The 15,077-nt window shown below is 33.5% G+C and overlaps 1 protein-coding gene across 4 annotated transcripts in view; it reads right to left on the bottom strand.

The window, feature by feature from the left end:
• Nucleotides 1-9,847: 9,847 nt before the first annotated feature.
• Nucleotides 9,848-15,077, bottom strand: part of LOC124354895 (leucine-rich repeats and immunoglobulin-like domains protein 1) — a 44,328-nt gene continuing 39,098 nt past the window's right edge. For 3 of the 4 annotated variants that reach the window (XM_046805687.1, XM_046805686.1, XM_046805688.1), the window contains 2 exons: nucleotides 14,806-15,014; nucleotides 12,601-14,696 (listed from right to left, as the gene is read on the bottom strand). In XM_046805687.1, coding sequence (XP_046661643.1) covers nucleotides 13,633-14,696; nucleotides 14,806-15,014 — 1,273 coding nt within the window. In that variant the 3' untranslated portion in view covers nucleotides 12,601-13,632. Of the gene's footprint in view, nucleotides 11,408-12,600; nucleotides 14,697-14,805; nucleotides 15,015-15,077 lie in introns of those variants that run through there. The other variant, XM_046805689.1, reaches the window with a different exon arrangement.

The raw sequence follows: 15,077 nt of genomic DNA, 5'->3' as shown, positions 1-15,077 counted from the left end.
TAGAGATGAATTTATCCTATATCTATTACCTATTACCAAACATGAACAAATACTACTACCAATAATAAACAAACATACCAACATCAAAAATTATTTAAAAGTAAGATAATTAAATTTAAATTACCTTCAAGTGATTATGTATTGGTTAAGAATGCTTTTCTATAAAATACAAGCTGGGTGTATTGTGATGCATGCCTCTGTTAGATCCATTACAATCCACTTTCTCTGTATTATGGTAAATCAATCACTTCTATTCTGTTTTTACAACATTTCAAATCATCGATAAAAATCTAGACAAATTACACTGCAATTTTTTGTATTCCGATATTAATCCATAACAGCCCACGATTAGTTGTTTGTTGACCTCCAGTTCTCAAAGTGATTACAAGTTATAAAATTAAGAAAGTAATTTGTGAATAGGACAAAGAGGACTGGTCCTAAAACAGGGTCCTGTGGGACTCAACCATTAGTTTATTTGGAAGTAAATTTTGCATTACTTAACTGTAATTTTTACATTTACCCCCACCTTTTGGCTATATCCCGTAACACAATAGAGAATCCTTAATTTCGTTTTATTCCTATACCTTCACTTTAAAAACTGAACCTTCCGAAGAATCAAAACTTTTGCTACAATCAATCTCTGATTTCAGAATCTAATGTACAAGTCAAGCTTTCAAAATATCATACTCAAATTTCCATAATTCATAATTTGAAGGGGAAATACTATTATCTTTAGCTTTTATAAAACGAGAATGGTGTACACAGTTGGTAGCTTCGGAAAAATCAAGTAAAACTAGAATGTTGCATATACCAGGTGTCCCATGAAGAGCTATAAAAGTTTGACTTCATATTACTTGAACATTTTCAAACTCTACACAATTTATTAAATAGGTTTTTAAAATATTCTGTGAAAATTTCAGCTCTGTAGCATTTGTTGAAACAAAATGGTGGCATTTTGAAAAACTATACCTTAAAAAAAGTATTTTTGGTTTTGTAAATTGATTTATTGTCACATTCAAGAGAAATAAAGCATTTTAATCAGAAAATTAGAACACAGCCTAGTAAAAAAACGTACAATTACAGTCCATAATTATTCAAACTGTAATCCATGCACAGCGATATACTGATAAACAGCACTTAACAAATTAATTGTAAGCTCTTAGAAAGAAATTCTGCAGTATCCGGAGAAGTTCCTCTTCAATTGATTGTTTTAATTCCTCATCATTATTGAAGCTATGGGTATATACTTGTTCCTTTAAGTAACCCCATAGAAAGAAGTCACACACAGTTAAATCTGGGGATCGGGGTGGCCAATCTAAAAATTCACTTCCACGACCAATCCAACTGCCATGAAGTTTGTCATTTAGCTATTGCTTGACAGGATTTGCAAAATGAGGAAGAGCACCATCTTATTGGAAGATTGCTTGATCCATTTCTGGAACCATAAAGACTTGTTCATTTAAAACCTGTTCATAGTTATTCCCAGTCATTGTATTGTCTGAAATGTCGTAAAATAGCACCCCATTACAACTGACAGCTGCCCAAACAGTAATTCCTTTTGATTTGAGTAGAGTTTTTTCAAGAATGTGTGGATTACCAGTGTTGTAATAATTACAATTATGCCTATTTACTGCACCATTAGGGTAGAAAGTGGACTCGTCTGAAAAAACAATTTGAGTATACCAATTAGGATGTAGCTCATGAAACTCAATGATACGAGAACAAAATTCGCTCTCTTGTCCGGATTATCTTCAATATTATGGATTAGGTAACTTTGTAAAATTTAATTTTGTTTCTCTTAATTATTCTCTGTACTGAAGACTTTGTAACACCAGTTTCACGTTCAACCTTCCTTAGTGATTTCGGTTTACCTGGAAATCAGAGCATTGATGCGCATACTAGTACTTCTCTTTCCTCATTTGATCCTCTAGAGTACTTTCTTACGACACTTACAGTTTCTAACAAAAGATTTTTCCACTTAGTTATTGTTGGTTACTAGGTGGTTCAACTTCTGGGTAGGCAACCTGAAATTATCTAATTGCTTCTGTAATGTTGCCAAAAGCAACAGCCCATGCACAACACTTTATTTGGTACTTTGGGATTATACCGACCACACCATTATGAAGAACACAAAAATATACATTTATAGAAACAAACATGATAGAATGAAAAAACAACTCTTTAATTACAAAATTACAAACTTATAACGATTATCAATTGTTAATGGGGTCAGATTCCGTTATATGCCCCCAACACTTAAATTTTTTTCAATGAACTTAGAACGTTATAAAACGATGTAGTTGAGTTACATAACTAACATTCAATCAATCAACAAGCATTTCCAGGTATTGTGATCGGTATTGTTGTCGCTGTTATCTTATCTTTCTCGAGAATCCCGATTACGGCAGGCCGCGCGGCATCACATGATTATTTAAGTTTTTTGCACGGTACATAAAAACAATTTTTGTGTGTTTTTTTTCAATAAAGAGTTTAGTTTTTGTTTGGTAATGTTTGTTTTTGTTGAATTTTTGTGTTTGTAGATATGTAGGGGTAAAACACGGAAGTACAACAAAGCGACGCACCAGCTGAACGGGCGGCGAGACTCTGCAATCACGTTATCTACTAGACCGCTCGACTTTGACCTCTGTCTGAGGATGGGGAGGGGTTTGCAATAAGACTATTCCTGTTTTATATTGACGAAATATTGTTCTACGCTAATCTAGTAATCAGTAGAAGCAAAATGTCAAATAACGATTCATGTCTGGGTGTGGTCGGTATAATCCCAAAGTACCCTTTATTTTTTGTTCAACACTAAAAGCCATTTTTTGAACTTAAATATCAGTAAAAATGTAATGGAGGAAGTTAGGTTATGATTTGATAGCAAAATCAATATTCTTCAATCAAACAGCTGTTGAGAATTATTTAACAGCTGTTATTTAAAACTGTAACACAGTAATCAAATCAGGTAATTCAAGAAATGAATTTTTATCAGAAGCAAAATGATAAAATCTTTAATATATCACCTGTTTGTTTCTACAATTATTAGGGAGCTTTACTCTTCACATAATATTTTTAAAACCTACTTTATTAATTGTGTAGTTTGAAACTCTTCGGTGCATAAATGGACAAGTAATATAAAATCAAACGTTTATACCTCATCGTGGGACACTGTATATTGAACCATTACTAAGCATACTCTTAGAAGAGCTGTCTCGATGCTGTAATTAGTTTAGATGGACTGGAAGATACTAGGAATATTGCTTTCAATGAGAAATATAACAGAGTTAGGTTGGGTTTAAGGTATTTATAAATCTCCAGGTATATCATCATTGGTCTAAAATCTATCTAGGGGATTATTGGGTAACGGAATGTTATGTAAATGTTTTAAGAGAGACTTCCAGTTTGTTAGAAACACACATATATATACAAAAGCCTCTTATAGACTGAGGTGAGATAAAGTAATAGACAGAAAATAATTTTTATATCATTTTGATAGAAATGCTAACTAAACAAGTAGTATTGCAATTGATATATCTAGTAGCTCAGAAGATCAGTTTAGTACAGATCAAACCTTTTATAGAGTTTCAACTAAATTATTCAGTGAAATAGCTAATCTTAATAATCTTAATAGCTAATTTAGTTTAAATAAAATGACAAAACATTTAAATCAATATTTTGTTCAACCAGTAAAATAGAAAATGTCCAAGATTAAGGGACTCTACTTAGTAATTACTTAGGTCTAGTTTACTGCAGAGGATGGTTCTTGGAGTGGGTGAGAAAGTCTTCCCTTCTTCCAAGGTTGGATGGCTGAGATTGTGTCCACTATCTTACAATACCGCTTTATCATAAGATTTTAACAGGATGAGGTCCCAATTGTCCACTCTTAACCATCCTCAATATCATGTCATTCTGAAAGCTGCAAAGACTGTATAGGTTTAAGTATAATATTAGAGGTTCCCTCAAATTCTTGTCCCAAATGGGCAAACAACAAAATCTTAGAAATAAAAGGTGTCAGCTTTAGGAACTGATTCACAACACTGGCCCCAGTCATCATTATTTTCATGATAAGAAAGATCCAATCAGGAGGAAATAATGCACAATTTGCAATAATGCTGAGTTTGCACCTGGGGAATCCAAGAGAAAAAATTACTAGTTGCATAATTATGTTGACTGGACATATCAAGCTAGTTGTATAATAATTTATGCTTTAAGGCGGAGTGTTAGCAAAGTTTATCACTCAGGGGGCTGGAAAAATTTCATTTCTGTCTGTCTATCTGTCCGCACAATATCTTGTAAACAAATTGACCAATAGCTTTGAAATTATCCACGAAGCTTCATTTCTATATGGGGAATACTGAGTTTGATTATGGTTCATATTACTCCATGAGATTTGGCTGAATGTTAGTAAATATTTGTACATTGTTCTTATGGGTAACCATAATGGCAACAAGAAAATAACAAAATAAATAAATTTGTAAGTAAATCCGTATACTCGTAAGATATTTTAGCATGTGACATATTAACACATGTAGCCTAATTATACCAACATAATTTTATGGTGACTTGGTGAGTAGACTTTTGTGTCAAAGAATGACACAATTGCACTTTTGTTTGCTGGAAGATGTACAAATTTCCTAGCAGTATGATTGTCTGTCGTTCTATCTGTCAATAACAAAATAAGCTATATACTTGAATTTTTGTATTCAACCTCAGCAAAGCTGTTGTGTGACATTTGTGTCTATGGTCACTTGATTATTATTTTCTTTATATTAGTTGATATAATTTTATTTTGTCAACCAGATATCAAATGTTTGACAACTATTCTAAAAATATTTTTTGTGGGTTCTAGATGGAACCAAAGTCGACTTTATGCACATTTTAGGGTACCTACTATTGTGTTTAAAGACAGTTTCAATTATTCGAGTGAAACTTTCAGAGAATGGTTACTGAAGTATACACAGTGGAGACATATATTTAAAACTTAGTGACTATTAAACATTTATCACAGTTAAACTATTTTCTTATATACAAATGAAATAGTTATGTCACTTGATTTCATTCATATGCTCACTCAACCATTCATTATTTTTGAGGTTAGTAATGATGTTTGGGAAACTTTGTTGATGAGCTGGTCTTTCGATGAGACAAAGTTACAGAAATTCGGAGGAAATGAAATCAATCCGTTCGATTCGTCGATAGGTACTCGACCATTACCGATAGTCAGCAATTGCTCAGAGAAATCTTCAGCAATGTATGGTTCAGCAATGCAACTCTCATGTTTGTTGTCAGCTGAAGTTTCTTAACATAGCACCATAGATTCGATGATTTGAGCCAAGCGTTTATTTTGTCGGCAGCAGTCGATCTGGGAATTACTGGCAATGTTTGGCGGGAATCGCCAGACAGTAAAATCATTGTGCCTCCAAAACATCTCGAGTCATTACGTAGATCTTGCAATGTTCGGTTAAGTGCTTCCAATGCACGTTTATGCGCCATTGTGCATATGTCCCAGATGATGATCTTCGATTTTGATAAAACTTTGGCCATAGCGGAGCGCTTTGTAATGTTGCATGTTGGTTCTTCAATAGATTGAAGATTTAATGGAAATTTTAATGCAGAATCTGCCGTACGACATCCTTCTAGCAATGTGGCTGCTATTCCAGAAGAAGCAACTGCAACTGCAATGTTGGATCTTGCACGAACAGTGGCTAAAACTACTGACATGAGGAATGTCTTACCCAGTTCCACCAGAGGCATCCAGGAAATATAAACCACCGTTTCCATCATCAATTGCCTTCATTATATCGTAAACTTCCTATTTTTGGGGCTTCATCATGGGTACATTCGTTTGAACTACTAAATCTAATTCCTAGTGATCATATTCACGTTCCCGTCCCAATTCTCGATTAAATGCGTCATTCATTTCACGATTTGGCGCTGGCATTCCTAACCTGACTAATAAACTACCGCACATGAAATAACACATGTCTTCAATCAAGAGTAAGGCCCGATTATGTATCTCCTCATTCATTTCAAGATCGAAATTTCTTGAACTGACACGAATTTGATGTAAAATAACTTCTGCCATATTATCCTTGTATTTGTGCCACAGGTTAGATGGGTTCGATGGAAAGTATGTCGAAATGATAATAGCAAATAATGTACGTATCTGACTTGGAGATGCAGAGATAATTGCTTCAACGATTGTCGTATCCCTATGGGTATCGTTTTCTAGTAACTTGAGTTCTTCAAAAGCAGCATGATATGTTGGAAATATTGTACCATTAACAGTCCGTAGCGACCCAAATGACGTTGGCCCATGCACATTTACCAACAACAAAGCAAAGTTCGTGCAAACGGATCGCTCTGGAACCATACATTTCTGTCAAAAAAAAAACTACTATGGTTGGTTTTATAATATTCTTTATATTTGTAGCGAACGGAAGATAGTAATTTTGATATCTCATTGCTCTTCTGATCAAGCACGAGCATGATTTATATTAGATAAATATTGCAGTTAAAGGTGAATTTTTACGTAAAAGTTGAATTGTATATTCTGGATAGTAAAGTCTATGCTTAACAGTGATTGCAGAAACAGTTGCAACAAAATTTGCTGTTTCTCAAGCTTACTCTATGCTTTCAAACTATAAACGTAAAGAAATTTAAAATGGTAATTAAATGATATAAACATGTATTTCTTTTGTCGCATTATATGTTTACAAAGAACAGCTGATTAAATTTCAACAGGCTCTTTCACTTAATAATATATGTTTGCTGCAATGCATTTCTTACGGGTATTTCCGTAACTTTTAGAGACCATTGGGGCGGAATCCTGTGAACTTTTATGATATTTTAATACTTATTATCCTATTCCCGACGAAGACAATTCCAAAAATCATCAAAATCGGTCCAACCGTTCTCGAGTTATAAATAGTGTAACTAACACGACTTTCTTTTATATATATAGATTTAGTTTATTGGATAAAAATATGAAAAGTCTTGGCTTTGGAGTATAAAAATGGCCAATAATACTAAGGTCAGGAGAAGTTGGTGGAGTGAGAGGTTGTACTACGATAGTGCCCAAAAGTGTAAATCATTTCTCAACATGAAAGGTTTTCCCAGTTGTTTCTCTAACCAACTTATGAATATTTCTACTTGAGATGAATATGAGACAAGTACTCTGAGTGTAGAATAGTCCCTCTGCTGAGAAGGTCCGGGCAACAGAGAATCAGCGTCCTGAATAATTTGCAAGGATGTGTGTTTGTTCCTAGTAAAGTCCCAAACAGTCTGAACAGGTTCTTTGACGTTGGACTGCAGTGTTTGTGTCTTCTTCACAATGCTCAGAATCAGCAACCGTGTTGGACTCATTTTTTTGATTATAAAAATTATATTCACTATAACGTTTTTCCAACCATCAATAAATGTTCTCATCTCTGTCATTCATCATGGAGTATAACTCTTTAAAAAGAATTAATATTCATAAAGAACACAACTAAAAACTAAAATTAATTACTCACAAAAGCTGTTTATACAGTTTAGAGGTAGGATACCCTATTAGATTGTTCCTAACATTGCTCTCAAGTCGTAGGTCATGCTGTTAGAATCAAACACATTACCACCCACCCGACTTCCTCCACCCTGTCATGCCATACATCACCACGTTTACCATTCACTATATGTAGAAATGTTACTAAATATACCAAAGAAAGCATAATTAAAATATCAGGGTCATCACAAAGGAAATATTTAAAAAATTCTTCAGAACGAAATGTTAGAATTGATCGTGTAGTGCAACCTCTTGTGGATTAAACTCATTTTTCAGAATGGCTGACAGATCTCTTGCACCATAAGTCTGCAAATCTTGTCCACTTCAGAGTAATTTGAAATTTTTCCAGTAATGACACGAAGGCATGTAAAAATACCAATACCAAGGATTTTGAAGCTGTTTCACTAAAAAGTGCTGAACAAGATTTATGAATGAGACAGTACATTGTTTGGTGCAGGATGCAATCACGACGTTCTCACAGTTTATGCACAAAATACCAAATAACTTATTTCATATATACTAAATCTCATAGCTACCTTCTTATGACAGCAAGACAATGTTCCTTGTTGACTGTTTGAACTCACATACAATCAATGATTTTTATTGGTTGTTATAGAAACAAGTCTAATGTATTATACAGAATTTCTGATCATGGCAAACCTGCCAGATCATAGATAAATCTCCACTGATATGTGCCCGTCTTTTAATCCTTTTATCTAAGTATTGTTCATAAACTCATTGCCAAAAGCTTTGTGTATCATAAAAATTGTTCCTGAAGCAAAATGACCAAATTTCTGGTAAAACATAATGAAAAAAGTGTACTTTAAACATTCAGTTATAGTGAAAAATAGTTACTGACTGGGCAGAGCACAGAGACAGAGAATACCTGCAGATGGTTTCAGAAGAGTCCTCCTACCCTCATATCCAATCTGAGAGAGTCCGTTGAATACTAACTGTCCATCAAAGGATGGTTAGATACTTTTTGGACAAACATCTTAATCAAAGCCTTTTTGAGCTAGAACCTCATAAATACTTTTTGCTTTTTTTAACACAAAACCTTATAGTGACTAAACACCCTAAATTGGTATAATATACTCGTTTATGGTATAATCTAAGAGTTGGCCTAGGGCATATGTATTAATCCCTAAATTGGTTATATAGACATAACCTGAAGGCTAAACATAGTCATCTAGCAGATTGACACTTTGAGAGTAGTTCTTTCCAGCTGTTTTAAATCCGGAGGCTTTAGTTTCATTTCACAATTCCTCATATATCGTCTTTGTTGTACCCTCCCTATGCACTTAGTTGATAAATTTCAGCATTACTTATGTATTTTGTGTTTAAAACCAGAATGATCTAAGGACTTTACAGTTCTTAAAACATCTGTGTCTAAATGGTTAAAACAAAAGACCGTTTATTCTATTGAAGAAATATATTCCTGTTCTCTGTGATTGTATTTTCATGGAATCTGTGCTCTGTGGCTTCGTATGTAGTAGATAATTTTATAAACTGTGTTTTTGTAGGTCATTGTTAAATTTATGTGTTTATATTTATATTCTAATATATGTTTGTTTTTTTGGCATATTCTATTAAACTTTGACTTCGCCAATACATTTTTATGTGAGATGACAAGAAAGTATTCTTGATTCTTGATTAATTAACATGGTATCAACTCATGCAACATAACCAAAACACCCATCTCTGGCAGTGTTGAAATGTATTGGTAGTGTTATGGAGAATATCTGACTCGGGATCAGCTTTAATCGAATATCTGCTTGAAAATGTAATGCAACATATTATATCAACATAAAAAACCCTCATTCAATTGTTCTTTATATGGGTATTCAAAATGTGTGACTTTGGACACCATGCTATTAAATATTACAAAGAAAACTATTCTCCACCATTTCAAGTGCTTACTCGACTCAATGTAAGGGGGAAGCAATGACACCTACACACATACTTGTTATGGGCAATTTGAATTCCAATACAATGCTTTAGTATGTATTAACCATATCAATTTACTTACTATTTTGTCTTATTCATTACTGTTACATTACCTACATTATTTAACCTTTTCCATTAATTAGTAAAATTGCCATATTCTTTCCTGATTCAGGGAAGGAGCATCATAGATTGCCAAGTTGGTATTTATACTTTTATCCAAGGTAGATCACGCCTCTTGTACAACATGAAATCATTAACAATGAACATGTGTTGGAAATACATGCTTGTTAATAATTCATGGAAAAGCCCATACTGTACCAGATTAATCATACAGAAGGCAACAATAAAAGAAAAATATGTTTTAACAAATCTATATATTTACACATTTCATATTTTATTCATACATTATTTGTTAAAGTTATGTACATTAATTACATTTTAATCTAAGCATATATAACATTATAAACATAGATTTCTGACGACTCAGATACACTCCTGGTCAAAAACATTAAACATTTTATTCTGTAGAAAATTATGGAAACCTATGTAGTTTTTAGCAAAACACTGTTTTAGTTACACTTATTATTGACAATCCTTGGGGCATAAAATTAACATTAGTTTTCAAGCTAAGCTAATTTGGTAACTTTATTTTAAAACAGAAGACTGCTAGATATTAAACAAATCGTTAGTTAAGAACAACAGTTTCTACGTTTGTAGTCTTTGAGCTACAATCATAAAATATATATAAACAAATTTGGTAGTCTTTCCAAAACATACTTTTTACTTAGTCTCGTAGGGTACTATAATTTTACTTCTTAAAATAACGGCAAGAAAGTTTGTTAATGAAATATTTGATTAAATATATCAAAATGATCACTCTAAAAATTATATGTGTGTGTCAAATACATTTCTTAATTCTAGTAATAACTAGGATTAAAACAATACTTATAATAGTTTATTTTAAATAGCAGCCAGGGTAACTTTAATAGCTTAAGTAAACACATTGTTAATTACAGTCTTATTAATTACATTCGAAATTTTATTATTTATTTAACAAGATCTTTTACAATTGGCTATTTAAAAATTAAATTTTTACATTTTATTTTCGCATGTTCACTGACTTTTTAAGCTCCTGGATATAACACAATTAATGTTGTATTGATATTATATTTTGAATATACTGAATTTGATATATCATTATTTTATCTGTATGCTAATTTTGTCGCAACATGAAGGTATTATAAACTTATATTTTCATGACCAAAACACAACAAAATTGTATAATTACGGTAAAACATCATCCTATGCGTTGTTTTAAACATTTGTAAACAGTTTTTAACAGACGATTAGTTGTACAATTTATGCTTATAATTTTACATTTTTTAAATTTATCCAGTTAAAAAGTTTTATTTGTATGATATGAATACACACCTTAATCAAATTTATAAAATTAAGATCACACACTTTTGTGGCAACAAATAAAGCAATTTTCTATGTACACATCTTATACATTGTATTGTACAATAAAATTATGTTAGATCACAGCAATTGGTGTTACACGATGATTATTACACAGTATCGCTATTGCATTTCACTATGCAACATTATATACAAATTCTTACCCAAGGGAAGAATGCAGTCTACTTTTAAATTAATTTAATAGTTCAAAACAGATCCAGAGAAAATGTTAAATAAATAATTTAACTTTTTTTGTAAGCTACTCACAAAAAGTAAATTGTTGGTGAATTTGTAATACTTAAAACAAACATTTTATTTGGATTTGCCTTGAAAATCAAAACCAATAAATAACATTTTTAGGGACTGAACGATGATACGGAACACACCCAATGGTCGATGAAGACTTCTTGTCAGATTTTATGGACACCTTGGACAATTTACGACAGGTTCTCGGGCCATCTATAAAAAACACATTTTGTTGCTTACAGTAATTTATGTGCAGTGCTGTTCAGCTTTTTTGGATAGGCTAATACATTTAGACAAATTCTACAATAAGGGCTGAAACATGCAGTAACAATAATTTGAAATACGAATTAATGAAAAGCAACTCAATCTCAGGCTTTATACATGCAGAAACGATTATATTCTATGACAGACAACACAAAATAAGAGAACATGAGACTGTAATTATCAGAATTGTACCAGGCATTTTTGAAGAGTTTAAGAGCAACAGCATTGCAATATGAAGAATAATTGTAAACATTACATGTTTCACTGGCTATTAATTATATAAAAGAATATTCTGTGTTGTAGTCTGGAAGTTTAGAGCTGATTTGCACTATATAAGCACACAACATGGTTTTTGTTAAAACTAACAGAGGAATCTTTCCTAAGAATATTCTGTGTTGTAGTCTGGAAGTTTAGAGCTGATTTGCACTATATAAGCACACAACATGGTTTTTGTTAAAACTAACAGAGGAATCTTTCCTAAGAATATTCTGTGTTGTAGTCTGGAAGTTTAGAGCTGATTTGCACTATATAAGCACACAACATGGTTTTTTGTTAAAACTAACAGAGGAATCTTTCCTAAGAATATTCTGTGTTGTAGTCTGGAAGTTTAGAGCTGATTTGCACTATATAAGCACACAACATGGTTTTTGTTAAAACTAACAGAGGAATCTTTCCTAAGAAAAAAAACTGACCATCGGCCATGCTAGTTTTGGTGGAGGTTGAAATAGAAGGGTATCAAAGGGTTACTCAAACTAAGTTTTTATATAGCTTGATACTTTTAAAACTCACCATCTGACACATAAATAATAGTTATTTTATTGTGAGACAACTGTATAGAGACTGAAAGTTACCACTTTAGTGATCTGTATGTTAGTTGACAGAGATTTAACTTTTACTTACCTGCCTGACAATTTATTTTGTGTTTATGTTGGAAAGATACAATCTGAGAAAAAATTATTGTTTCATATTTTTATCCTTTTTGATACCTCTAATTTTGACCTCCAGCAGAACTGGCATGGCTGACAATCAATTTCTTTCTTAGAGAAAATGTATCTATTGATTTCAAGAAAATTCTGGTTGTGTATTTATAGAATAGCTGTTGGCTCTTAGGTTCTGTACTGCATTTTACAATAACCTATAAGTTTTCTTTTGTTTTTTTTTTTTTTTTAAAGATAGCCCAATCTCTTTTTGACTTATTCTGCCCATTCCCACAGCCCATTGACCCATGTGAGGATCTTATCAAACAGAATAAGTGGGAGATACAGAACAAGTTCAATAGTACTGATAAAAAGTGAAATGGTCACAGACATGATCTGAACCTGAGCTTTCACTAACTTAGACCCTGAGGTTAACGTTTCTCTATTTCAGCTGCAGTTGTATTACACTTTTATCTCCAATTAAAACCGGAAAACCAAATTACAGTTTTTATCAATAAATATTAATTTTTACACAATAAAACAATTTAGCCTTGAGCAAAGGAGCCTACTTGTCAATTTATACAGCATTGTTATTAATGTTGAGATGGTACATATATTTTAAGGAGGAATGTTGTATGGATGTTGTCTGTGTGGTTCTGAGGTTCTGCAGTTTAAAACTATATTCTAAATAGGATCTTGAATATATGTTTCTAGATTTGTTTACAGTTTGTTTTTAACAATGGAGGGATTTATAATTTTGTTATGAGAAACTGAAAAGTAAATTAAACATACAAAATACAAATGGAGAAAACCACATCTGAAGAAAATAAGTTTTACAAAGCAATAGCAATAACAAGACCGTATACTTTGATGTTAAAAAACCAAAATAATCTTCTTGAACTTATTAGGAAAAAGAAAAATAAATAACAAAAAGTGTAGCAAAGCACCAACTGCACTCAACAAAATGAATGTTATAAAATAAGCAATTCCATCCCAATTTATAACAGAATAAAGAAATGAAGTGGAAACACCAATCAATCAAATCATTAATGTGTATGTAATGACCATATTAGGATACAAAAGTATTAGTAAAATGATTTAAAGTCTTTGCCAAGGTATCAACTTATATTGTTTTAAGCAGCCAGATTTAGCTTGTATTAGCAAGATACATGACAAAAATACAAGCCAGTTGTTATTTGTATTAAATAATCACTAATTAGCTTAAAGCAAACTCATGGTAAACGTGCTGAACGGATGCTACAGTTGGGTAGTGGCTTGAAGCTTGACATACCTCGCGTGTTGGTCCTCCGTCTGTGCAACTGGTAGAAAACACTGGTGATTTTTGGGCCTCTTAAGGATTTTTCTGATAGCATGGTAAACTGCTAAGATAAGGACAGTACTTAACAGGAACAAGAGTATGATAAGGACAAGGTTGAGGGTGGTATTGGCATGAGCACCAAGAGGTTGAGTCACAGTGAGACATTTGGTCTTGGATTCCGTCGGGGGGAAATCTCCAAGAGTGGCACACACTTGATAGGGTCCCTGAGGCAGTCCATGAATTAAGGTCCAGGGGAGTGAACAGTTCAAATGTCTCTGGGCGACCAATGTCCCTGTCACAAACACTGTAACGGTCAGCAGGCAGTGAGGGTCAGCTTGATCCTTCCATATCTCCGCAGACACTGTCATTGTGCCCAGGTCAGTCAGGTTCGCATCTAATGAGGTGATGTAGGAACCAGTCTTTGATCCAGGCAGCGAGTTGCTCTTCACCGTCGGAAGTAGAGGGATGATCTCACTGCAGCCGAGGACTAGAGCAGACTCATCATTCCCACCACCCTCCAGGAGGACTACACAGTACCGATAGCGATGGCCTAATTGTAGGTCAGATGCAGACAGAGCAAGAGCTAGCGTTTTTGGGTCTACAAGTTGAGAAGAATCACACTTCAATGGATTTGACTCTAATAAGACTTCATGTACTCCCAGTTCTTCATAGACAAAGAGAGCATCACAAGAATATGTGAGGGCACTGGCCTCAACACTCCATAACAGGGATACTTTGGAACCGTCAAACTGAAATCCTCTGAGAACCACTCTGGTTCCAGAGACTGGCATTGGAGTGGCGAGAGGATCTTCAGAGGGAATAGGTGCCTCTTCTTGCCCTCCACAGACCAACTCGCTGGGTGACAACTCCTTGACTAGGCCATTCTCTAGAGAGGGGGGAGTTGCACATACTGATGTTGCCTTGTCAGCAGAGGGCAATGTGCTGGCATTTCGCAGCCAAGATGCAAACTGAGACAGGTTGCAGTCACAATTGAGTGGATTCTCTGAAAAAATTAGAATCATCTAGTTAGTCCCTTCAATACAAAATTCTAATAACTAATAAATCAACATTTAATAACTATAACATCACAATTTCTATGTCTCTGTATTCACCTGAGAGAGTAAATCTCTTGAGAGTGATGGTGGTTGAAAATGCATCACTGGCAACCATGGAGATGTCGTTGTCGTCCAACCTCAGCTCAGAAAGGTTGCGAAGAGGTTGTATTAGGTCAGATGTGATGGCCCTTAAGAAATTGTGGGCAATGTCGAGTTTTTTCAAACCCGTTAGATGAGCAAGTGATGCACCAGACACTGCTACAATCCTGGAACACATTGATGTTTGATATTGAATAAATCAATAATCTTTTTTATTTTAACAAGTCAGG

Source organism: Homalodisca vitripennis, chromosome 2, assembly GCF_021130785.1.
Source record: "Homalodisca vitripennis isolate AUS2020 chromosome 2, UT_GWSS_2.1, whole genome shotgun sequence".
In the NCBI taxonomy this organism is placed as follows: domain Eukaryota; kingdom Metazoa; phylum Arthropoda; class Insecta; order Hemiptera; family Cicadellidae; genus Homalodisca; species Homalodisca vitripennis.
The sequence above is the reverse complement of the archived record's forward strand: the minus strand, read 5'-3'. Positions and strand labels throughout refer to the sequence as shown.